Source organism: Capsicum annuum, chromosome 6 (assembly GCF_002878395.1).
Source record: "Capsicum annuum cultivar UCD-10X-F1 chromosome 6, UCD10Xv1.1, whole genome shotgun sequence".
Lineage (NCBI taxonomy): Eukaryota > Viridiplantae > Streptophyta > Magnoliopsida > Solanales > Solanaceae > Capsicum > Capsicum annuum.
This window is the reverse complement of record NC_061116.1, coordinates 172,114,386-172,140,593: the sequence shown is the minus strand read 5'-3', so window position 1 is coordinate 172,140,593 and position 26,208 is coordinate 172,114,386. Positions and strand designations below refer to the sequence as shown.

At 38.4% G+C, this 26,208-nt stretch overlaps 1 protein-coding gene and 1 long non-coding RNA gene across 3 annotated transcripts; both read right to left on the bottom strand.

The window, feature by feature from the left end:
* Window positions 1–2,658: 2,658 nt before the first annotated feature.
* Window positions 2,659–8,381, bottom strand: LOC107872976. The gene is made up of 3 exons (XR_001675054.2): window positions 7,713–8,381; window positions 6,538–6,635; window positions 2,659–2,938 (listed from the first exon to the last, which is right to left on the bottom strand). It is a non-coding gene; the product is annotated as an uncharacterized LOC107872976 (long non-coding RNA).
* Window positions 8,382–9,590: 1,209 nt separating this feature from the next.
* On the bottom strand, window positions 9,591–24,837 carry LOC107872975 (protein arginine N-methyltransferase 1.6). 2 transcript variants are annotated; one of them, XM_016719663.2, is made up of 14 exons: window positions 24,427–24,835; window positions 22,749–22,983; window positions 21,357–21,482; window positions 16,049–16,213; window positions 15,856–15,974; window positions 15,674–15,777; window positions 14,946–15,217; window positions 12,587–12,817; window positions 12,363–12,436; window positions 11,001–11,094; window positions 10,765–10,914; window positions 10,591–10,665; window positions 10,393–10,489; window positions 9,591–10,230 (listed from the first exon to the last, which is right to left on the bottom strand). In XM_016719663.2, exons 1-14 carry the CDS (start codon window positions 24,759–24,761, stop codon window positions 10,076–10,078), a joined length of 2,232 nt encoding a protein of 743 aa, XP_016575149.1. In that variant the 5' UTR covers window positions 24,762–24,835; the 3' UTR covers window positions 9,591–10,075. The 2 variants fall into 2 exon arrangements, 1 of the variants encoding a protein (XP_016575149.1); XR_001675053.2 differs by lacking the exons at window positions 9,591–10,230; window positions 10,393–10,489 and having other exon boundaries at window positions 11,011–11,094; window positions 24,427–24,837.
* Window positions 24,838–26,208: the final 1,371 nt, after the last annotated feature.

Sequence of the window (26,208 nt, the reverse complement as noted above, 5' to 3'; positions counted from 1 at the left end):
TGGGAATACTGAGGTCACTGAGATTACTAAGTACTGATGTTACTGAAACCACTGAGGTCACTGAGATTACTGAGTAGGACTAGACTGATACTGAATTTACTGAGTTTTCCTGAGTCATGAGACTGACTGAATTCTAAGGATCATGGCTTAACTTAGAGTATCGTGAAAACATGACATTGGCTCTAGGCATACAGCTAAATTGTCAGATACAAGTACCCCCAGGACTCGATAGCATGAAACTGATAGAACATGACACTTCTTGAACGCATGACCAATATCAACAATTCATAATACATTGATTTGGGGATTTCATGAAGTACATGGTTATCACAGTCTTGTACATAAATGGAATTGCATATAAACATGTCATACTTTCATCAACCTAATCTCATGGACATTCCGTTAACCATTCGTAATGCACACAATATCATGGAAGTCATTCTTAGTCATAGGGTAAAGCATACACTTATCGCTTGGGTCACAATTAAGCTATAATGCATAATTTTTATTCTCTTAGGCATTTTATCAAACACCTAGGATGCATGACTTAGGGCATAGGCATGACCATCAAATTAATACAACAAAACTTCATATTTCAACTCAATTTCACATGTTTCAAACCACATACTAGCATAGGTTCATGAACAACACATAAAGATTCCAATGGGAATCATACAACCATAATCACATGAACAAAATATTCACAATACAAGATTTAAACTTGATTCTTGGGCTTCATGGATGAAAGGAATCCATGAATGAATACTGTGCATACCTTAGTTCTTGATTCTATGAAGATTGACGGAGAGATTCATGAATTTGAGTCTTGGATTCGAATCCCCAATTGAAAATCCTAGCTTGTTCTTGAGAGAAACAATATATTGTGTGAATTATGGATGAATCATGTGTTATTGGGTATATATATGGGTGAGAAATTGACCCTTTTAACCCTTGGATGCGTATTTTAATTCTGTGAAAATTTTCTGACCTAGACCCCTGGCGCGACGCGGCGCTATCGCGTCGTATCACTGGAATTTGACAACTCTGAATTTGAGCCTTAGCGCGATGCTCCATAATCGCAGACGCTCACTGGATTTTGAAGATTGCCATTTTGGCTGGCTCCGTGACGCGTTGATGGCTCAGGTGACACATTGTCTTACTAAAATGGCTCTAACTTTTCTCCTGGGTGTCGGATTTGGATGAATTTGGTATTGATAGAAAGGTTATTCAATTTTCCACATGATAAAAAGTAAAAATATTGAAAATACCATATGTATAAAAGTGGATTCATCTTTGAAACAAGTCTTTAATATTTCTGAGACGATTTTAAGCTAGGTAGAAGTACGGGATATTACAGGTGCACTTGCTGAAGACTGAGCATTACTCCAAAACTTTTTATTCGACCACTTGTTACCCCAATTATTACCACCTTGGTGCTGACTGTGGTTCTGGTCTGTAGATCTGGCCCTCTTGGCCTGTCTGTCTTTCTCCCTTGCCTCTGCTAGCCTTTTCTTCTGCTCCTCAATCTGTTGCATATGAACGGATAACCTGGAGAAATCCATGTCTCTATTTAGCATTTATTCTTTACACTCTAACACCAAATCATCCGAGAGACCAGATGCAAACTTCTTCATGAGGGCTCTCATATTACCCGCCAATTCAGGTGCATAACGGGACATCTGGTTAAATTTCAATGTATACTCCTTGACACTCATTTCCCCCTATTTCAAGTTCATAAATTCTTTGGCCTTTGACTCCCTCAATTCTAGAGGAAAGAACCGATCCAGAAAAGCCTCCACAAACTCACCCCACAACGAAGGCTCAATATCTCTACCCTTCGAATCCTCTCATTCATTATACCATTGACTTGCCATAACTTTCAACTGATAAGCCACCAGTTCAACCCCCTCGAATTTATATGTATGTATAACCCAAAAAAAAATTCCAGCTCATCAATGAACCCTTGGGGGTCCTCCTCAACCTTCGTACCTATAAACTTGGGTGGGTCCATCCTCATAAACTAACCAACCTGTGTAATCTCCAATGAACAAGACACAGACCCCACAGCTTCAGACCGAGGGGCCTGAGAAGCCACTAGCTGAGCTATCATATGTATCGATTATCGGAACTCAGCATAGGATACCTCTCTCTGGGTATTTTGAGTATAGATGACTCCAGATTGAGAAGCCCGAGGTGGACTAGTCTGAACAAGAGGGACACCTGGAGTAGCAACAATCTCAAGAGTACGAGCTCTATTACGAGTCTGCATCCCATGGGTAGGGCGGACACCCTCAGTTTGAGCATTATGTTCGTTGGATCTACGGGGAGGCATGGTAACTTTCTGAAATAAAGAAAATCATTGATTGGAGGACATACAGACTTTATAGCACGAACTAGATTAGAAAAGAAGAGGAACATTCCTAAACGCCTTGTAGCCCCCTGCTTATAAGTGTAGCGCGCTACACCCATAAAAAGAGCTCTACCCGACATCATTTCGCAGACACCTTGGGACCATGAACCGTGCTCTGATACCAAGTTTGTCACAACCCAAGTGAGACCCTGTCTGTGATGGGCATCTCAAACCATGAAGGCCCGAGCGCCCCTATTCTATCTGGTAATCATACACAATGTTCATACAATGTAAAGAAATGCGGAAGATTAATAAACGAAAACATGGTCACTTTTTAAATTCAACTGGACAATACAAAATAAAGTTCATAACATTCAAAGTACATGAATTTAATCTACGAAACCTCTACTAACTAAAAATATCATCTGTCTGAACTCTGGGACAAGGCCCCAGTCGAACTATAAATCAAAATAACATAACCACACAAGTTTTGTAACCAGGCCTTCCGAAGTAAGGGAGGCTCACCAGCTGCAACTTCTGTCAAGTCAATCTACTGCTTAAAGGGACCTCAGGATCGAGCCTCAGTTCCTGAAATATAGGGGTCAATACAATTGTACTGGTACGCAAAGCAATCATAAATAATGTATCTATATTTAACATAAGTGAGAGCAATTCATAAAAGATTTTAGATATAATATATGAAACACATGGGCATACTTTAAAAGACTTTGAAAAATTCTTTGAAATCATAACTCATTCTTTGTCTTACTTCTGAAATAGGTGGTACACCCTACAATCTGTAATTCCACGGGCTATATGGAATCCGCCCTTGACTCGGCGGCCAAGCCCCTAATCCAAGTTTGCCGCCAGGATAGGAGTATCAATAAGGGGGATACGCAAAATCACACGGCAAGGTGCCAAAATCCCCAATCAAATTAACATGTCATGGTAGTGCACAAGATCACAAATTGGGGCTCCTAACCATATTCCCAATTTGGGAAGACATGAATCAAGGTACACAAGATCACAAAGCATGGTACCATAACCCCATGTCGGCAAATCACGATTTCTAGCATTGAGTCTTTCAACTAGTACTTTCTTCGGGTAACCACTTAACTCTCTTTAAGCCCATTTTTAGTCAATTCTAAACATGTATCTTTCTTAAATCAAATTATGAAAATCCGAGTAAAATTCCTATTTTAGTCTGTTCTGAATCTGCTATGGCATTCATCTGCTTTGGTATCGTCATACCAAGATTTGCAAGTCATATGTCTAAGACATATAGTATCACGTTACAATCCTTTCATTCAAAACAAAGTGTTTGGACCACCAAATCATTCAAATGGTACAAGAGGATTCATATTTCAAAACATATGCCAAACCATGCAAAGATTCTTTCTTTTCAACATTTAAACAAGTAGTGTTCAATTACTCGAAACAATCATGAAATCGAATAACTCTTAACTTGTAATTCAAAAGGTAACATAATGAGAGAGGAAATTTGTTCTTCATGCTCTCAATTCATACTTCAAAACTTAAAACACATTTATACATATACACGAGTAAAGTTTAATTTAACATAAGGCCTCAAGACCAAAATCATACATCACATGAAGGATTTTTAATAGTTACTTTTCATTGTAATTTAAGCTTTTCATGAAAACATGATTCCTCAACATTCAAAACATAAAATAATGATTTAGCCATGCCCATGTAGTTAGGAAAGCCCTACGTACCTTAATCGATGAAGAATTCGCGAAGAATTGATCCTTTGAGCTTAAATGCTTAACCCTAAGTTGTTTTTCTCCTATTGTGTTCTTGAAAGATGAATTAGGTATCTAAGAGAGTCAAAACGTTATTTGTGACCCTAATTTCGTGTATGTTTGTTTAGGGAGGGTTTTGGAATGTAAAAAGACTTGGTTGCCCTTAAAATTACTTTAAAACGAAGTATTTATGCCATTGGGCCATAGGGCATGTGAGGAATTGCCTATAGCATAAGCTAGGTTGTTTCTTGCATTGCCCATCAACTAAAATAGGTTGGGCGTCGCCTTTCCCATCGCCTAAGCTAGGTTGGGCGACGCATTGCCCATGACACAACATTTCCAGTAGCCTTAGGTGATTGCTAGGCGACGCACTCCACTTTGCAAAGTCATAAATTTTTTCTTGGGTAGAGGATTGAGGCGAAATTGATATCATTGGAAAGAAGACTCGAAGACCTTTCATTTGACATATACTAGGCCCTCTAACTCATCATATTCTAGGAGTAATAGTCGGTGGAAGTTGACCCATGTTGAAACGTCCACTAAAATTTAATCGATAGAAATGTTTTCAACTCGTCTTAGAGTTAGGGGATTCTTGTGACCTCAATTCATATTCAAAGGTATTCGCACACTATAGGAGTGATCACCACACATATATTAATACGGAATCATTTAGTTGGGTCTATACACGTAGCAACGACAGTCTAAATTCTAAAGCAAAAGTACGGGGTGTTACAATATGCCTGAAGTACCACTCTTCAAGAATATTGAGAGATTCTCTTCTGAAGAGATGCATACTTCTCATGTACCTCATACAACAAACACTTAACTTCTCTCTACTGATTTACATGAAACAAATAGAAGTACAACATTTACTCATACTACATACACCATCCAAATGCAGATAAATCATAGTGATCAAGAGCATGGACTCACAATTTAAAATTCTACTACAAATAAAACTCAACCAATTAACCTGATGCCAATTAGATCATCTACCAGAAACAGACAACCTCTATATAGATGAAAGATTTCATTTCTCTACACTCAAACCATCATGAGCTCCCTTATAACATTGCTAACTATGTCTCTTATGATAACCTGTCTTCAAAATATCAAAATTATTTATTTATTTTCTATGCTGTTACAGAGCCAAAGACATATGAGAAGAAACTAAGGATCCTAGATGGGTAGAAACAATGAAGTCAGAAATAGAGGCTCTACAAAGAAACAATACTTGGACCATCACTACTCTACCAGCTGATAAAAATCCATAGGCTGCAGATGGATCTTTAAGATAAAATACAAGGCTTCGAGAGAAATTGAAAGGTTCAAGGCAAGACTTGTTGCTAAGGGGTACAACCAGCAAGAAGAAATAGACTACCAAGAAACTCTCCCCTGTGATAAAAATGATCACAGTAAGAACAGTCTTAGCTATTGCAGCATCAAAATAATGGCATGTATATCAAATGGATGTCTACAAGGCATTCCTTCAAGGGGACTTATATGATGAGATATATATAGATCTTCCACAAGGTTTTGTGAGCCAGGGGGTTGATTAAATCAGTATGCAGACTCACAAAGTTCTTGTATGGACTTAAACAAGCGCCTAGAGAATGGAATGTTAAACTGAAAGATGCCTTACAAAACCCGAAGTTCAAAAAAAGCCAGTTTGATCACTCACTCTTTACGAGGAAAAGTGAAAAGGGAACTATGATAATTCTTGTATATGTAAATGGTCTACTAATTATTGGAGATGGCTTCCAGCTGATAAAAGAAGCAAAGGATTCACTGCAATAAGTATTTAAAATGAAATACCTAGGAGAGTTAAAATACTTTCTTGGAATAGAGTTTGCAAGATCTGAGAAAGGTTTCATTATGCATCAAAGAAAGTATGTGTTGGAACTCTTATCAGACCTTGGGTTATCAGCAGCTAAACCAGCATTAACACTTATGGATCCTAACACAAAACTGACTAGCAAGGAGTATGATGAACTCAAGAAGGACAAAGATCGTATGCAGGATCCTACACTAACAGATATCAGACCTTATTAAAGGTTGATAGGCAAATTATTATACCTAACTATCACTAGGCCTGGCATTGCCTACAGTGTACAAACACTAAGTCAGTACCTACAAAAACCAAAAAAAAAAAACTCACATTGAAATAGCATTGGGGATAGCAAGATATGTAAAGAACCAGCCAGGTCAAGGTGTGTATATATCTAGTAAACCAATTGAAGAATTGACTGCCTACTGTGATGTTGATTAGGCAGCATGCACACAAATCAGAAGATCAGTATCTGAATACTTAGTCAAGCTAGGTGACTCATTGATTGCTTGGAAATCAAAGAAACAGACTACCATCTCCAGAAGTTCTGCAGAAGTAGAATACAAAAGCATGGCCTTTACTCTATCTGAAATTACCTGGTTACTTGGACTACTGGATGAGATAGGCATGAGGATTAAACTACCAGTTAAGTTGTTCAGTGACAGCAAATCTGCAATGCAACTAGCAGTCAACCCTGTGTTTCATGAAAGAACAAAACACATTGAAATTGGCTGTCATTTTATCAGGGAAAAGATTCAAAAAGGACATATTCAACCTCACTACATTTCAACCACAGAGGAACCTGCTGACCTACTAACCAAAGGTCTCTTCAAGGCTCGACATATGTATCTTGTTTCCAAGTTAGGAGTGTCAAACATCTTCATGACACCTAACTTGAGGGGGTGTATTAAGTGATAAATCAGAAACTAAGTTGTGTTAAGTACATGATGGTGTATTAGTCAAGTCTTGATACTAGTTGAGCAAATTAGTTAAGAGTTAAGAGTTAGCTATAACTAACTCTGTACACCTATATATATATATATGTTACTTCCTTTACATAATTCATCACATATGTAAAGGAAGTTACACACATTATTTTCTTTCAATCAATGAATTACAACTCTCTCTCAGTTACTCTTCTCTTTCTCTTCTACTCTCCTTTATACATTCATCTCCATTGAAGTCTTTCAAGAACTTCACATGTGTGTACTTAATTTCACATATAACGCCATCATTGTTAACATGGTGCATAATTATATGTGAAAAAATAGTTGTAATTTCAAAAAAATACTAAATTTTGAACTCATAAATTTCAAAGTACAATTATTCAACAATAAATGGCGAACACCTGAGCTTATCAAATTTAAATCCTTAATTTGGTTCTTGACAGCACAATTATTAGGACTATTGCCCAAAGAGATTTGAAACAGATATTTGACATGATTAAAAGATAAGCCAGGAAATGAATGTACCACAAAGTCGGCGTCTATAATCAACTTTTATTCAACTGAATCCAATATTTTTTACACTATGTATGATTATATATATGTGAAAAAGTTACTAAATTTTTCAGAAAAAAATTAAAAATAAATACTAAATTGCAAAAACGTAACTTTACAAGTACGATAAACAAACACTAGAATCTAGGAATTTAAATTCAACATCTGCCTCTTTAAATACGCACCTAATCCGATGAGTTCTGAAGCAGAAACAGAACATGATTAAAAAGACAGCTAGTACAAGCATAAGCACTAAACTCTATGGACATTACCCACAAAAAATTCCCATTGGAGTCGGTGAAAAATATCTTTGCTGTAGAAAATTATCTCCCACCAAATTTCTCACTTCAAAGGGCAATCATAGAAAGTGCGCGCAAGCTTTCTTCATCCGTCTCCCAGAACTGTACATGCCTTACACGTGTCACTCTCTCGTACACAAGCCGAATAGCTCTTTCCCACCTCATACTACTCCGACGAGTTGGGGGCTGAGAATTGAGTGTAATTTGACTCATTTGGAAGAAAAAGAGCCTCACTGAACGAACCAAATTAGAGTAAATTTGGTGGAGAGGTTTTAAATTACAAGCTGCTAGCCTTATTAGAAAAGGACATAACAAACTTACAATTAAAGGAGTATTTAAACTTCGAGAAGACGCTAACAAATTCAGCTTTAAAGCAATCAGTAAATGCAAACCCATGAATTAATAAGTTAATATATTTGGTTTTTGTGTGTGTGTGTTTTTAAACTGTTGGACAGCTAATGGATAAGTGAGAAGAATTGAAGACAGACTTGGAGATAAAATAATATTAAAGAGAGAGAGAGACTATAATCCAAATAAAATGTAATGTATGTAGGTAGTAGAAACGAGTGTATGCAAGTCAACATTGAAGGGCGTTTCGTTGATGAGAAGTCAATATCATGACATGTTTTTGTCCTTCCTAATTCCTCCTCGAGAAGGTAGAGTTTATTTTAGCTTTAATTGATTAAAGAACTCCTTTTTATTCATGTAAAGTCATTTGACTTGATACAAATTTTAAAAAGAAAGAAAGATTACTGAAAAAAAAAAAATTCGTCACAAAAATTGAGATGAACAGAGCAATTCATAAATATCAACACTGAAAAACTCTTTATAAGTGTTTTAATTGATTTTATAAATAATCAGAACTTTTTTTAGATAAAATTAGTGATTAATTGAAATTTTCATTAAGGTGACATTAAGACTTAAGAAGTAACTTCGATAGAGTAGTTACTAGATCGACTATGACTATGTTGGGTGGAGTAGAGTATTAATTGTTCACAAACTACCCATATTAATTGTTGTACTCCCTCCATTTCGAAATAAATGAATTATTGAATTTTAGCACACAAATTAATAAAAAAATATCAAAGATATAAATTTAACATAAATTTTCATTTTTACCCTTAAAGTCTCTTTTACCCAAAAAATAAAAAACTGCAACCTTTTTTGCTTGTCAAATCATAAGGATAATTTGAGAAAAAAGTTCAACGATTCACTTATTTTGAAATACTAATAAATACTTTAATAATTCATTTATTCCGAAACAGAGGGAGTATTAACTTACTCTAACAAGGTCTTTCAGAAACACATCCAATAGGAAAAAGCAAACTAGTGATAATTGATGACACGCTCCAAAAGGTTAGAAAATGGAAGTGACGTGCATAGAATTACTGAAAGGAAAAAAGCGAGAGTCTGGCTAATTGTTATTGTCCAGTACTTTTATAAAATAAATGGTAATTGGAGTCCAGTCCACAAATATCTCATCCATTTAACGGCTTTGGAAAGTGGAAAAAGAAATGCTACCTATACACATGAATTTGTTACCTATACACATGAATTTGTTAAGTAATAATTTCACATCATGTGTTGAGGACTAGGATCAGGACAAGTACTGGGCCTAGTTTCAAATATCCTAGCTATTTTTGTTCCTGCATGCCAATTGGCAATAGAAATTTAGTGGGAAATGAATGACAGCAACAGTGTCACAGAGATTTATTAACTATCTCTGTCTGCTTAATAATAATTTCTAGGTTGATTTAGAACTTTTTACCTGGGATATATGTTTTATAGGCTCCTTATGGTTAAGAAATGAATTACAACTCGATCAAGCAGCCATAATTCTTCACCATTTCCTTGGCACGAAAATGAAGACTGAGGTTTTTAATCTTCAAACAAAGTAACAAACCGGAGTACAAAAGTGTGTTTTTACGACTAAAGTCTTTCAACATACTACAAATAAAGCGATGAAGATGACTTTTAAAATGGCGAAATGTACAAAACACTTAGAATGGTAGATCAATCCACTCAAAATACAGACCTAGATGGAGAAAATCTGCGCACAAGGCCACATTTAGGTAATATAATCACACAGTAAGTAGTTATCAAGGAGTTGCAGACTGCAGTATTACACAGCAAGCAGTGCTGACAGTGACAATCACTGGAACCCTAACATCCTCGAAGCTGTGGCCTTAGAATTTGGGCTAGACCTTCATTGTCAATGTATTTATGCCACGCAAGAGTGAGGAGTACGATGACTTACAGCTCTGGCCTTGGATGGCACTGAGATGATTATACTCTGCATCATGTCAAATTGGGCAAGACAATTGATGCACTCTTGGTTATAAGAACGCATAATCTACAATGAGGTCACCAGTTGATGCATCGAAAGATGTTCTAATTTCTGCTGAGTGGCAATCAGTGGTGGCAGAGCTATGGCTCCCCACAGCCAGGGGCTCCTTCAGAAGCTTTACACCTTGCTTCCAGTATCTTTGTTCTAAATCAGTTGAAGATCATTAAGTTAATAATGCAACTTCACGTCAAGGATAAAGGGATAGTGCAAAATTGTGGAAAAAAAAAAAAAGCAAGCAAGCATATGACACCCCAAAAGAAATGTCTCAGCAATTATTGTCAAGACTGCAACTTCTCAAAGACACACCTGGTCCTGTAGACAAGACAATGGACTCCTCTGAATCCATCACCCAGTCAATCCAAAGAACAAATCCATGACATTTTCCACGTGCAATAAATTCTACCTGCAAAACCTTGGATTTGTGAGCTAATGTTGCAAACCGCCTTTAATGTAAACAAAAATATATCCTGCAGAACCCTGATGGTTTACATGTAAGGTTGATACCTTAGCTTTTCCAGAACATGAGTTTATCAGTTTCAAGAAATTGAATTCCATGATAGTAACCGTGTCACTCATTTCCTGTAATTTACAATCTTAACTTTATCAACAACAGACTTAATTTTGTTGCATTAGATAGTCTCATTTGTAGCATTCTTCTTCAGAAACGATGTAAACTACCTTGCTCTCCCCACATTGCCAGATTGAAAAAGGCAGAGTAGGATTCTCTTGTCCAGAAGGTAAACCTCCACATGCCCCTAATGTGGAATTGACAACTGAATGATCAAAACCTTCAATATTTTGCAGGCACCGATGACTTCTCCAAAGGTCCTGCAAAAACAGTTTAACATGTCCATCACATGATTAGTAGTTGTCACGTGGTTAAAGCATTGAACAGACTGCATCTATAAGCTTACAGGAAGATACATTGCACACGCCTTTAACAATCCTTTGCAAGGCATAATTACTGCATCTTCTGATAGGATTGAATCCAATAAGCTTCTTTCCTTCCTACATATGACATCAGGATCAGAACGGATACTTATACCAATTCCATGAAGAAAGTTTCAATGTTTACAGGTACCCCCCACCCCACTTCACACAAAAAAACAAAAGAAGAAGATTTTTTTTTTTTAAAACTAAAAAAGAAGAGAATATTTATACAAATTCCATGAAGAAGTTACACAATTCTTTTACGGAAACGAACAACCCAGCCCCACTCAGTGGTTAATGGTAGCAGGTCACACCATTGCATTGTAGTTGCGGTCATTTCTGATTTTCAGAATCTCCAAATCTGGAGATTGTTTAGGCCAAATAGTAACCGCACCATAATGTAGCATCATATGAAACAAAATTATATTTCTGGAATACAGTAAACCCCACCCCAACCCCCTCCCCAGACCCCCTAGCCAAGAGCCCAACACAGCCTTATCCCATTTTACTCATGGTTGGATGTAAAGGTTCTTGCCACTGGGATTTCACTCCTAATCAGAGCTTAGAATAAGTTAAATTACAGCATTATCTGATAACCGCTTTTAACAAACGAACTAATGCTCGTTTGGTAGTAACTGATAATATGGTTATGTAGTTCTTTAGTGTTGATTGTGATTCCTACATGGCTCGCAAGAAACTGTGTTGTGCATAGGCATTCTGATTAAATTCAAGTGGTTGATATAGGAAAATATGGAGTATTGTTCTTCAAGTTATTTTACATTAAGGTAGATAATACACGGTTCATTAATATAGTGCTTCTGCCCAGCTGGAAGAGATGCAGAATCCAGAAAGACAAAGAAAGCCCTTTTGTTTCTGTTTTTGGAGAAAAGTAGCATAACAGGGGGGGGAGGGGCCATTTGGAGATACGAATAACACCTACTTTGAAAGAAAGAAGTAACTTAGACATCAGCTAAAGCATACTTCCTCAATCTATTGTCCAGTGTAATCTAAAAGTTGTAAAAGATACGGGTAGCATGGCTAATTTTACAAGCTCCATACATAGTTGCTCAGTGAAATGCTGGCTAAGATTTTGTTACAGATTACAAACCATACATGTTATCAAAACTCTATAGTGTTAATGATATCAATCCTCTTTTGCTGTTTTCAAAAGACATAACGGCTGATCAGCACTATCAAGTGTCAAGAGATTTATCGAAAAAGTAGGCAAAATCACGAATAAAAGCAAATGCAAGAAAGATGAAACAAGTACAAATCCAAAGAGACGAAACTCCAAGACTCTTGTCAAAAGGATAACTAAAATCAGCAGAACGAGTTACATCACTTACCAAAATCGCAGATTTTGCCACGGGAGCACACTGTTGTTTCCATAATAGAAAGGTTCTCCAACAATCAAGTCAATCTACAAAAAAACAATAATTCATCAGCATTTGCAAGAAAGTGGTATAACGTCAAAGTTACATATCATGGGAAAAAAAATTTGAAGAGACAATGAGAAGCTGCGATCTTGGTTGAGGTTCAAAGAAAAAAATGCTAAATATGAATTCTCTACCTTTCTCTTACTATTTTGAGAGGTCAACAGTTCGCAGATCTTTTGGACTTCTACCTGATCCTTTGAATAACCATTTGAAGCTGCAACAGCTTGCAAATAATGCACACCTCTCTCTTGCAATCCTGGAAACAGTGAAATCACATGAGACCCTTTTGTGAGATGGGCCAGAGCAACAGCCAAAAATATGCTATCATCCACAACAACGCTCAAGGAGGGCATTTTCTGCTTCATCTGTAAGGAGCAATGAAGCACTATTAATTTAACTGACAAATCGTAGTAAATAAAATTAGTAAAGATTGCTAAACAAGCAATTAGATCCATGCAAAAGCTAATAACATGCACAATTAGGGGTGTCAAATGGGCGGTTGGGTTGAGATTGAAAATACTAAATGGGTTGAATTGGATATCGGGTTGGGTCATGACCCGTCCAAATTCACTTTGGGTTGAAATGGGTAAAAATCGGGTTGGCTCTTGACCCGCCCAATTTGACCCGCTTAGACTAAAAAATATTAACATAATGATATTTACCCCTTGTAAACCCAACTCAAGAAAATAAATTTGGATGGGTTTGAAAAGTTGGGTGGGTGGGTAGAGAGTGAGGGTGGGGTAAGAAATTTTTTTTAATTTAATTTTTTTAAACTAAAAATTATTTTTTGGGGAGGGGTAAGGGGTTGGGATGCGGTTGAGATAAGAATTTTAAAAAAAAAAAATTTTTTCAAAAAAAATAACTTTTTGGGAAAGGGGTATGTCATAGGGGTGGGGTAAGAATTTTATTTTTAAAAAAAAATTAAAGTTTCTTAAAAATATATATACTTTTTTAAAAAAAATTGAGAACAGTGTCGGGGTAGGGGTGTGGGGTGTGGGGGGTAGGGAAGGGATGGGGGTTGAGGTAAAAGTTTTTTTTTCTTAAAAAAAAAAAAATTTAACTTTTTTTAAAAACTATATTTTTTGGGATAGGGTATTGTCGTATAAGGGGGTGCAGGGGTAGGGGGAGATGGGGTTGGGGTAAGAATTTATTTTATAAGAAAAGATTATTTATTTATTTTTAAAATATATTTCTTAAAAAAATATCTTTTTTGGGAGGGGTAGGCGATGCGGTGAAGGGGGGGTAGGATTTTGATCGTGAGGTAAGAAAAGATTTTCAATTTATTTCAAAACAATTAAAAGAATTAATTTTGGGGGGTGGGGGTTCGGGGTAGGGAGAGGGATGGGGATGAGGTGGGGTGAGGGCAAAAAAAAAAATTTATAAAAAGCTTTTTAAGAAATAAAAATAATATATTTAATGGGGGGGGGGGGGGGGGGGGGGGGGTAGGTGGGGGGTGTAGTGGAGTTGGGGTGAGGTGATGTGGGTCATTTTGAGAGTGGGAGGACACATTGTCCTTTGTTTTTCCTAATTTCATTAAGAAAATTATTTTTCTATTAAACGGGTTGAAGTGGAGATTGAATTGGGCTCATTTGAACCCAATTTAAAAATGTGTTGAGACTTAATGGGTTGAGAATTACCCAATAATAAATTATCTTGAACCCAACCCATTAAATATTGGGTGGGTTGGGCGGGCCAGGCGGGTCAGCGTAATTTGGGTTCATTTTGACACCTCTATGCACAATCCTACATTATAAGACACCTGATATTTGGCTAACTTTGTTCCTCAGTTCAAGAGTTAATGCAGGAAGCAAAATGAGAAATGGAAGGATGAAAAGATACCCCGAGAAAACAAGAAAAAGATTTAGAACAATTACTTTTCTTCTATTAGAGAATTAGAACAATAAACTTGAGTTATACTGAGATTTTTCTTTCTGGCACAATACCATGGAGTTATACTCGCCAGTGTTATTAAAATTTAAAAGTGATCACTCCTGCTTCTTAAGAAGAGAGGGTTTATTGCTTCTCTGGGTGAAAATTAAAACCATACTCCTCCTGAACCTACTACCTCTAGATCCTGGATTCACCTGTGTATTAGATGTCCGTGTCCTCATGGAGTGGCATATGCAGCATGAGGAAAGTTCATACTCAAGTAAAGAATCACCACACCAGCAACTAGGTACTTCAAGTTTCAAGAAAGTGAGGCAGAAGGGGACACGGAAGCTTATCAAAAAAAAAAAGTAGGCAAGAGGGAACTGGGAAATAAGCAACTATAAGTTAGCAAGGAAAATATGAAAGCATAAGGGCTTCAGGTACATCAAAAGCAAACCAGGATACGATGGACCAGCATTGCAAACATCTGAATAGGTTTTCATTTGTAGTGTACAGGTTAAGGTCCATAGTTCCCAATTTTAAAGAACACTACACCTAATGGATGCACATGTACAGACATTCCTTTGGCATATGTGGTTCCAAGGAAAAGATGTGATAACTTACTGCATTTTTTATAGCTGTTAGCATTGAGCATCTCCAACTGACATCACAGTATAATGAAATTTTTTCTGGTGGCAGAGTTATCTGGTACTTCTGAGTGCTGAGCTCACTTCGTCCAAGTTTCATGTTCTGGGACAAAGTCTCCATCTCATATGAAATGCTAGTATCAGTGTGAGCAGCCAGCAAACTAACATTTTCATCCTTTAATAAAGACAACCCTTTCATTGGGATGAACCAAACACACTGTTTCCAATGGTCACACCAGTTGTCACAACCTATAGTGCATTAGACAAGCACAAATAAGGAATAAAGTTTGACTGTGATATTAGGAAGATTGTTACTTAACTTTCCATTTATACACGTGAAGGACACCAACAGCAAATATAATAATGTGAAAGAATACTCCTTGGTTATATAAACAGCTTTTTAAAGCAACACATTTACCAGGCAGTAGAGTAGGAAACTCTATACAACAATGTTAAAATGATATCTCCCGTCAACTTTTTTTCTTTTGAGGTTGGGCAACTACAAATATTTTAAAGGACCACTATAAAGTTTTACAACGAATCCCCATCTCCAACGGTTTGTCAGCGCAGGCAGCACACTTAACATGAATGTTGTTGAAATTCATAAGTGAAAAAGCATTCAGTTCTATTCAAATTGCCTCTAGAAACTCCAAAAGTCTTAACTCATGGTAAAAAGAAGGGTAAACATAGAGATACTCCACTTACAGCTGATGGATACATTTGGTCCTTCCACATTAGCTGGGCAGCTTATCCATTTTGGTGCAGGGGAGTAGAAGACAGTGCCGCCTTCATCAAGCTGGAGCAACCACCTAAAAAGAAACTAACTGATAGTTATGTTTCACATAAGAATGTAACAGAACACAATCAGTTCAGCATCATAATAATACCATGAGATTATAGCATGAATAGTGCCAGTATCAGTAGCTTTTACACTCAGTTTGGTTTCACGATGACTATCTGGCCTTCTCCAAAAGTCAAAGTCAAATACTTTGAAGGGCTCTGACAGCTGTAGAAATTGAAGTGAGATGGTATTTCAACAATTGTCAATACAGAAACATCTTTTATTCAGAAGTACTTTACCAATTTGATGTCCTCTTTCAATGCATCACAATGCATGGAAAATTGTTGGTGTTTGACACATACAGCTGCATCCATTTCCTCAGGAACAAGACGAATTCCATCTAGTACTCCTTTTTCATTGTTAAACAAATCGTGCAGCTTCCACAAATCTGTGCTTTCTACCAGCTGAAAGGCGGATTGGGGAAAAGAAAACTGATTTACAACCACAAGAATGTAGAGGTCGGAACCTATCCTATCAAATTTAGTCCATCACAAGCAAGTAATATAATGGCAGGAAAGTTACTACTGACTGGCTAAGTTTAATAAATATAAAGGTTAAAGGAATATCAGATCATTTACAGATCTGAAGTGAGCTTCAAAATAACTGTATTCATGATAAGTTTATCCAAAAGTTACTGAGAAGCACTTGAACCTGCACATGCACCTGAATTTAAGTTGATGTAAAAATAGTAAACTCAGTCTGACAATCAGGAAATACAAGTTATCTACACAGCAGCAGGCTAAAGGATGATTCAACTTTTGTCTTCATGGCCTACCAAAAACAGAACTGGGTTTTGAGTCAGGACGACTAAACAGCCAGTTTATGGAAAATTGGAGGTAAAAGCTGAGCATCCTGCAACCAAAGGGCCCTGAACAAACCCAATCGGTAGAACAGATGTAAAACAATTGGTACACCAATTTATTTATTTCTCTGATAGTGTAAACCCGAATTTCTTTTATAGTGATAGTATTGCACAAAATGAGCTCTTCTTTTTCTTTCTATCACCTATATGGTATCAGGTATCCTATTGTCTACTTCTCTAACTTGAGGTAATAAGATTTGGGCAATGCAGAAGCTCTGATTTTAAGGTGAAATGACCCACATCTGTCATTAGATAGGTGACACAGGTAGGATTCTTGGCAGATTATCCGATGTTCCGTTGTCTTTTTATTGCATTTCAGAATTGTATAATGTTATTCTTTTATTTATTTAATTTTTTTTATCAGGACAGTGGCACAATGTTTCTTTTCGATATGTAATTAAAGTTTTTATAAAATCTGTGCACTCCTTATTATTTGTTTGGCTGTCCTTGATGCCAGGCCATTAGTGTGCTCTATTTTTCTTACTGTTAGTTTTGTCCTTACCTTGGTTTTGTTTTTTCTCCCTATTAGAGTTTAGTTTTGTTTCTTGATTATTTCTGCTGCTGCTTTGTTACTACCATTGTTTATATTTTCTTGTAGTAGTGGCTGTGGGCGTTGATGGTTGGATAGGGTCACGTCCGAGGGGGTTGGGGCGGGGGGCTGTTGTGGGGGCGGGGGAAGAGGAAAGGGTGGGGGTGGGAGGGAGGCCAAGGTTTGGCCTCAGGGGTGGTAGAGGAAGACGTGTGGATAGAGATGGTAGGCTGAGGGTTGGGTCTTGGAATATAGGGACTCTTAAGGGTAAGTCCATAGAGCTTGTTGAAGATTCTTAGAAAGAGGAGGATTAATATTGCGTGTGTTCAAGAGACCAAGTAGGTAGGGTCTAAGGCTATGGATGTGGATGGTTACAAGCTTTGGTACTCTGGGAGCGATAGGCGTAGGAATGGAGTTGGCATCTTAGTAGACGAAGAGCTTAGAGGTCAGGTAGTAGAGGTAAAGAGGATCAGCGATAGGTTGATGACTGTTGAGTTGGTCATTGGGGGGTTTACCCTGAACGTGTGTAGTGTTTATGTGCCGCAAGTGGGCTTGGATGGAGAGGAGAAGATGCAGTTTTGGGAGGCTTTGGATGAGGTGGTGAGAGGCGTGCCTAGCTCGGAGAAGATTATTGTAGCAGGAGATTTCAATGGGCACATCAGGGCGTTACCGGGAGGCTTTGGTGATGTGCATGGTGGTTTTGGTTTTGGGGAAAGAAATGAAGAGGGGGCTACTCTATTGGATTTTGCGAGGTACTTTGGGATGCTGGTGGTGAACTCGGGCTTCCCGAAGAAGGACGATCACCTGATCACCTTCCGAAGCGGGATAGCCAAGACCCAGATTGACTTTTTGTTGCTTAGAAAAGGGGATAAGGTGTTGTGTAAGGACTGTAAGGTCATTCCGAGTGAGAATCTTTCGACCCAGCATAGGCTCTTGGTTATGGATTTGGGTATAAAGAAGGATAGGAAAAGAAGGGATGAGGAGTGTAGACCTAGAATTAAGTGGGGCGGCTTGACGCCAGTGAATGCGTGGGAAATAGGGGAGAAGTTGGCGGGAATAGGGGTGTGGGAGTGTAGGGGGGACGTGGATAGTATGTGGGATAGGGTGGCTAGGTGCATCAGGGAGAATGCTAGTGAGGTGTTGGGTGTTTCTAGGGGCCGGGCCAGGCAACATCGGGGGGATTGGTGGTGGAATAAAGAGGTTAAGAAGAAAGTGGAGACCAAGAAAGGGGCGTATGCTAAGTTGGTTGAGAGTAAGGACGAAGAAGAGAAGCGGGTAAACAGGAAAGAGTACAAGTTAGCTAGGAAGGAGGCTAAGTTAGCAGTTACGGCGGCTAAGACAGCAGCTTTTGAGAGCTTGTATGCGGGGTTACAGGAGAAAGGAGGGGAAAAAAAGTTGTTTAGACTCTCTAAAGCTGGGGAGGGGAAGGGTCGTGACCTCGACCAGGTGAAGTGCATTAAAGGGGAGGACGGTACAGTGTTGGTGGAGGACGGCCATATTAAGAATAGATGGCAGTCGTATTGTCATAGGCTCTTGAATGACGAAGGGGATAGAGCTATTGTGTTAAGGGAGCTGGAGCACTCAGAGGAGTGTCGGGATTTTAGTTATTGTAGACATTTTAAGGTAAAGGAGGTTAGAGAGGCTGTTCGCAGGATGCGAAGGGGTAGGACGACGAGGCCTGATGAGATACCGGTGGATTTTTGAAAGTTTTCTGGCGAGGCTGGTTTAAGGTGGTTGACTGGATTGTTTAACGAAATTTTCAAGACGGCGAAAATGCCCGAGGCTTGGAGGTGGAGTACTATGATCCCTCTTTATAAGAACAAGGGTAACATTCAGAGTTGCAATAACTATAGGGGTATTAAGTTATTGAGTCACTCTACGAAGATTTGGGAGAGAGTGGTCGAGGTGAGGCTGAGACGGATAGTGTCTATTTCGGAGAACCAGTTTGGATTTATGCCTGGCCGCTCGACGACGGAGGCAATTCACTTGGTACGGAGGCTGGTGGAACAGTATAGGGAAAGAAAGAAGGACCTGCACATAGTGTTTATCGACTTGGAGAAGACATACGACGAAGTCCCCAGGGAGGTGCTTTGGAGATGCTTGGAGGCGAGTGGAGTCCCGGTGGCATATATCAGAGCAATTAAGGACATGTATGATGGAGCTAAAACTCAGGTGAGGATGGCGGGAGGAGACTCAGCGCATTTCACTGTCTTGACAGGATTGCATCAGGGATCTACTCTTAGACCCTTTTTGTTTGCTTTGGTGATGGATGTGTTGGCGCGACGTATTCAAGGAGAGGTGCCTTGGTGTATGCTTTTTGCAGATGATGTAGTTTTGATTGATGAGACGCGGGGAGGTGTGAATGATAAATTAGAGGTGTGGAGACAAACTCTTGAGTCTAAAGGGTTCAGGTTGAGTAGGAGCAAGACAGAGTATTTGGAATGCAAGTTTAATGACGTGAGGCTGGAGAATGAGATGGTAGTGAAGTTGGAATCACAGGCGGTATGTAAGAGGGATAGTTTCAAGTATCTTGAATTCGTGATTCAGGGTAACGGTGAGATTGACGAGGATGTCTCGCACCGTATTGGGGCGGGATGGATGAAGTGGAAGCTCGCTTCGGGGGTGTTGTGTGATAAGAAGGTGCCGCCCAAGCTTAAAGGCAAATTCTACAGGGTGGCAGTCCGTCCGGCCATGTTGTATGAAGCGGAGTGTTGGCCAGTTAAGAACTCCCACATTCAAAAAATGAAGGTGGCTGAAATGCGGATGTTGCGTTGGATATGTGGGTTGACTAGGGGGGATAGAGTTCGGAATGAGACTATCAGGGAGAAGGTTGGTGTGACTCCAGTGGAGAATAAAATGTGGGAAGTCCGATTGAGATGGTTCGGACACGTAATGAGGAGGGGCATGGATGCCCCGGTTCGTAGGTGTAAGAGGCTAGCTTTGGATGGTTTTAGGCGGGGTAGGGGTAGGCCGAAGAAGTACTGGGGAGAGGTGATTATGCGGGACATGGAGCACTTACAGCTCACTAAAGACATGACCCTAGATAGGAAGATCTGAAGGACGCGAATTAGGGCAGAAGGCTAGGGTCAGTTTGGGTCGCTAGTGTAGGGAATTACTTGGTGGGGGTATTATTCTTGTTATGATACCCTGTTTCATGCTTTATTACGAATCTGTTTACTTTTCTCTGTTTTCTATTACTTGTGGGTGTCGTATTTATGTTATGCCATCTTGTTCCATGCTTTACTATGAATTTGTGTAGTATTCCGTGTCTCGAGCCGGGGGTCTATCGGAAACAGCCTTTCTACTTTAGAGGTAGAGGTATGGACTGCGTACATCTTACCCTCCCCAGACCTCACTATGTGGGAATACACTGGGTTTGTTGTTGTTGTTATAAAATCTGTGCACTAAGTCTGTGCAATAGGCATAATTGCAGGTCACGCAATCCTTCTATTGAGTTTAACAGTCCAACTGCATCATGTACAATAAACCTATTGCACCAAAAAGTTACCAAAAAGGGCATCTTTGTTTAAGGTTGTGTGTGTTACTCTTTTTTCCTTCAACGATTATATTGTTTCTTTCGAAGCAGAAAATCCACCAAATGGCCTGAGATATGGAATTTCAAGTTTTCAGAGATTTCTTACTAAACCCCTCTCTGTTCCAGCCTTAAAAATATTCAACTACGGAATTAGGCATGGTCCAACTTATGCCTAGAATTAAAAAGAAACATGTTCCATTAATGGCTCGTGATCCTACAGGAAGAGGTGGCAAACTTCTTTTCCAGTAAACTAAAATGCAGGAAGAGGCGACAATGGTACATGTTTCTTTTTTTTTTTTTTGTGGTGACTCTGGTGTCCATCCAGCTTTCATGCTATTATACATGACTACTTTCTTTTTCAGTTAATTTGGATACTTTGAGGTTTTCTCTAGCTTTGGGCTGGTGATTAATCAAATTACTCATTATTATCAGCACAGAGACTACTCATTGCTCTTCTGACTCCTTTTGAGATTTGACCAGGAGCCCCTTTGTGGGTCTATGTCATAACCATGTGATGTAGAGCTAGTCCTAAGAACGAGTAAATAAAAGCCAACTATAAGAAGTAAATTAAACTTAACAATTAGCAAAGAATACTTAAATATAATAACCTTGGTCAAACACCTGACCATAGATCGTTGCTCGGTAAGGCACTGTTTTTGGATTGTGAGTCAGCAGCTTGTCATGAGCATGCTGCAGAGTTGGAATTAAGCCTTCCCCCAAAAGCTCAGAGTCGAGTATTTCACTAACCTGAATTGAATGGTAAACAAATATCAAGTACTTATGAAACAATGACACACGCTTGGTTAAAAATCAACCATTCAATCTTTTAATATTAATAAAAGAACAGCAGATGTGCAGCATGGATCTCCATTAAGAAAAGATGTTCAGGAAAGGAGGCAAACCACCAACACAAATGAAAAAAACTCAAAACAAACTAACCAACACATTATATCTAGAACATACACCATGCTTGTTTTTGTCCAAGTGGTAACCTTCAAGTATGTATAGCATCGCCTTAAGTTCTAGTTGTAGACCAATGACCAGGCTGATGAGATTTTAATTAGACTCGATTATGTCTCTATCTGAATTATCATCCAGCAAAAATATATACTCCATTCTTCCCAACTTATAATGACACTCTTTCTGTTTTATAATATCCCAAAAGCTTGAACAATTCGACTTATAATATTATAATTATTACAACTTTCAAGAATTTAAATTTATTTTACTATCAAATATTAAACTGTAAAGTTATGTTTTCCTCTACGAACTCACTTTTGAGCATTATTGTACTGTTTTATTCTCATTACCACTAATATAGTACTCCCTCCAATCAGATAAATATCATACACTCTTTATTAGGAGCCATTACGAAAATGTCGGACACCATACCATTGATAGTATTAATTTATGCACTTTCACAACTTTTAAAAATTCAAAATTATTTAATTTTCAAACTTTTGAGGTGATGTTTTCTCTTTCAAACTAGTCGCCCACTATTTTTAATTAAAAGTGTGTCATTCAAAATGAAACAACAGAGCACATATTCTTAACAATTTAAACTCCACGTCTAGTTGCCAAATGGATAAAAATAAAATTTAAAAAAAAAAAAGAAAAAAAGTTGCCAAATGGACAAACAGAGTAATTAGCATACACACGATTAAAACATATAGAGCAACAAACACGGATATCCACAAAACTTAAAAGTAGAAAAGCGCCATGTTAAATAATGTTACATCAATAAGATCAGAAAAGGATTGCAAATTGTTAACATTTAAACAGTAGATATATGTGAATGCATCTATCACTCCATCAGTCAAATTCTGCAAGTAAGATTGCCTAGACTACTAAGTACTTGTTTAGTTTCCCAATTAGATGTCCCAGCAGAAGTATCCTGATTAGTTGTCAATCATGAGCACACGTTAAGCAGAAGTATTTCAATGCTCTGAATCCAGTAAACAGAAAAAGGATATGCTCTGAATCTAGTAAACAGAAAAAGGCTAGTGTACTCACAAGTACGTCTGCCCGTGAAGGCATGTCCACACCAACTTCTAGTTCATCTGACCTCTTGTTGATGATGCGGATTTTTCTTTGCATACCATTGGCATGCAAAACCTTCCGCATCAATTTTACCATAGGAAGATATGACTCACATGCGGTAACCATTCCCTTAGAGCCCGAGCTCTCCACTGAATCTCCATGACCCATTGCTCGGGCTGACATCATAGATAGTAAACCAGTTCCCGCTCTGCAATTTGTATCAAGAATCAGAATCTAAAATATAATTTTTTGACTCCAAATTAACAAACCATACATCCACCCATGACAGGTCTTATGGCCTACACTATTGTGGAAAAATTTTGTCAACAGTAAGTCATAGTTTATAGGACCAAACTGTTCTCACCTTTTTTCAATTCCTTGTTGTTACTTTGTATATTACTATGGAATACATTTTCTTTCATCTATTATCATCTTGAATCATTTTTTGGTGTTTCCCCTTTCAATTTTGTTGCTTACTTCTGATTCTGAAGAAACTGAAAGGATAAAGAGCTTACAAGAGACCCTCTTTAGTTCTTCATTTTCTGCTGATTCCATTTTTATACATAAAGGGGTTGAGTTTTGAACACAGTTAAAAATTAAGAGTTCATCAAGTGTCGAGGAAATATTCTTCATGAAAAATGTTTTATCTTGGGAATCATTTACTGGACGATTTTACAATTGAAGAAGTAGTTGCCTTATAGTAGCAATTACACAACATGGAATATAAGGTATGTCGACAGTATCTCCAGTGATTCATCTATAGTTATACATATTAAAAGCCAGCACCAATGTATAAATATCGATAGAAGCAAAACCATATGAAGTAACAGTTGGGATTTGTATATCTTAGAGATAACATTTTCAGCATTTCAAATTAATTTAAAAGTCGGTCCAGTGCACTAAAATCCCACAATGCATGGAGTCCAGGGAAAGGCCGGACCACAAGGTTCTATTGTGGGAAAGGCCGGACCACTCTGTAAGAGGTTGTTTACCCGGCCTGAACACATGACCTCCTGCTCACATCATTGGCGAAGCCAGAAATTTTGTTAAGGGTGTTCAAGATTTTATAGATACAGTATGAAAAATATTTTTTGAACAAAATATTTCATATAATTTTCTGTATTCATAATATAATTTTTCGATGAAGGGATCCAACTGGCCACCCTTCACTGCTCAGTGGTGTAACTCACACGGCAGCAACTTTTTCAGTTAAGTTAAGGCTCCCTTTCAACATTTCAAAGTAATTTAAAGGTCAGTCTATTGCACTAAGCTCCCGCTATGCATAGAGTCTTGCAAAGAGCCGGACCATATGGGTCTATTGTACTCAGCCTTAACAGGTTGTTTCCATGGCTCCAACCTGTGACCTCCTGCTCACGTGGCAGCAACTTTACTAGTTACATTAATGCTCCCTTTCACATTTCAAAGTAATTTAAAAGGCAGCTCGATGCACTTAGCTCCTAGTATGCACAGAGTCCAGGGAAGGACCGGACCACAGCGGTCTATTACAGACAGCCCAAGAGGCTGTTCACATTACTCAGGCCCGTGACCTCTCACACAACAACAAACAACTGATCACACGACAAAAAACAACTTTACCAGTTATGCTGACAACCCCCTTCAACAATTCAAAGTAATTTAATTAAGTGAATACCCAATATCGAGAACATGGCAAGGTTTAGTTATGGTTTTATCAATGGCCTCCCTATAAGCTTTATTCCTGCGAGTATCATTAAGCATATCAAGATAGGAAGTATTAGCAAGTAGCTGTTTCGTAGAATCTCCAGAAGCTTCATCTTCTTCTTCAATGACGACCCATTCAGTGTTTCCGGTTAATGGGTCAACTTTCAGCTGGAACATTCGTGACGCGGAACTCATGCTTCCGACAGTGAAGGACTTTGGGGAGCAAGATTTTGGAGTATTGGTAAAGCAACGGAGAAAAGAATTGGGGTTTAGGGTTTTAGGGAAAAGGTACTGCATAGTTAACATGGTCTACATTCATTTCTGCTTCAATTTTGTACTCTATTTTACTTCTCTCTCTCTCTCTCCTTTTAATGATCATAGTGTTGAGTCAGTTTGGGTGTATTTTAATTAATTTTTTAATGAATTTTACAGATATTTGCTACATTCACCAACGTCCAACAACAACAGGTATATTAATAATTTTGATTAATAGGCTGCATCAATTAGTATTTGTCTCGATTGAAATTTAACATGAAATATTATGATATTTAACTCAATTCATCAATTATTACGTTATATTTTTGGTGTAATTTCTTTTTTTTTATAGATTTCGGGTCAATATTCAGTGTACGAGCTCTGTATTAAGTTCCGATCAATTTAGATTTACACAAAAATTGCATATATTTACGTAGTCTATTTTTACTTGTCTACTTCCCCTCCCTCCTTCCCTAAAGCTATTTCACTCTCTCGCCGGAGTGTGGGTTACCGTTTCCACTCCGACAACGGGATAGAATCGGAGAGAATCAAATAAAAAAAGAAGAGACCAAATCTGACCCGGCGACATTCCAGCGACCAATTCCTACCCCAATTTTTCGGATTTCAGCGCAGCAAGCAGTAGCTGAATACTTGATCTACGTACCCCGGTGACTTCTAACCTCGAAACTTTATTTTAACGCACTTTCTTGTATCGCGCCTTTTTTTTGTTATCTTTACTGTTTATATTTTGTGTGGGTTATTTTGTTATGGACTGCCTGGTTATTTATGAGTTGTCTGATTATCTTCACTGGTTATTTCTAGCATCTGTTCTTGAAATTGTGTTGCATTGTGTGCTTTGCGTTTGCCTTTTATAGTTATTGTTGTTTTTAGCCTTCTCTGTGTTTTTCATGAGTGATGGCTTAGGTGGCTAATGGAGGAGTAGGGTTATGTCCTGGGGGCTGGTCCGGGGTTGGGTTAGGTTGGAGATGCGGAGTGCGAGGTATTAAGGGAGGGGATAAGAGAGATAATAGGTTGAGGGTAGGGTCGTGGAACATAGGGACTCTTCAGGGTAAGTCGATGGAACTGGTAAAGATTCTTAGGAAGAGAAGGATCAATATTGCATGTGTCCAGGAGATCAAGTAGGTAGGTTCTAAGGATAGGGATGTAAATGGGTACAAGTTGTGGTACTCTGGTAGTGAGAGGCGTAGGAATGGAGTAGGTATCTTAGTGGATGAGGAGCTTAGGGGGCACGTAGTGGAGGTTAAAAGGGTTAGTGATAGGGTGATGACTATCAAGTTAATCATTCGGGGGTCTTCTGTGAACATCTGTAGTGCGTATGCGCCACAGACGGGCCTGGATGGAGAGGAGAAGAAGAGATTTTGGGAGGTTTCGGATAAGGTGGTAAGGGGCGTGCCTAGTTCAGAGATGATTTTCATAGGAGGGGATTTAATTGGGCACATCGGGTCTCTGCCGATGGGTTATGATGATATGCATGAAG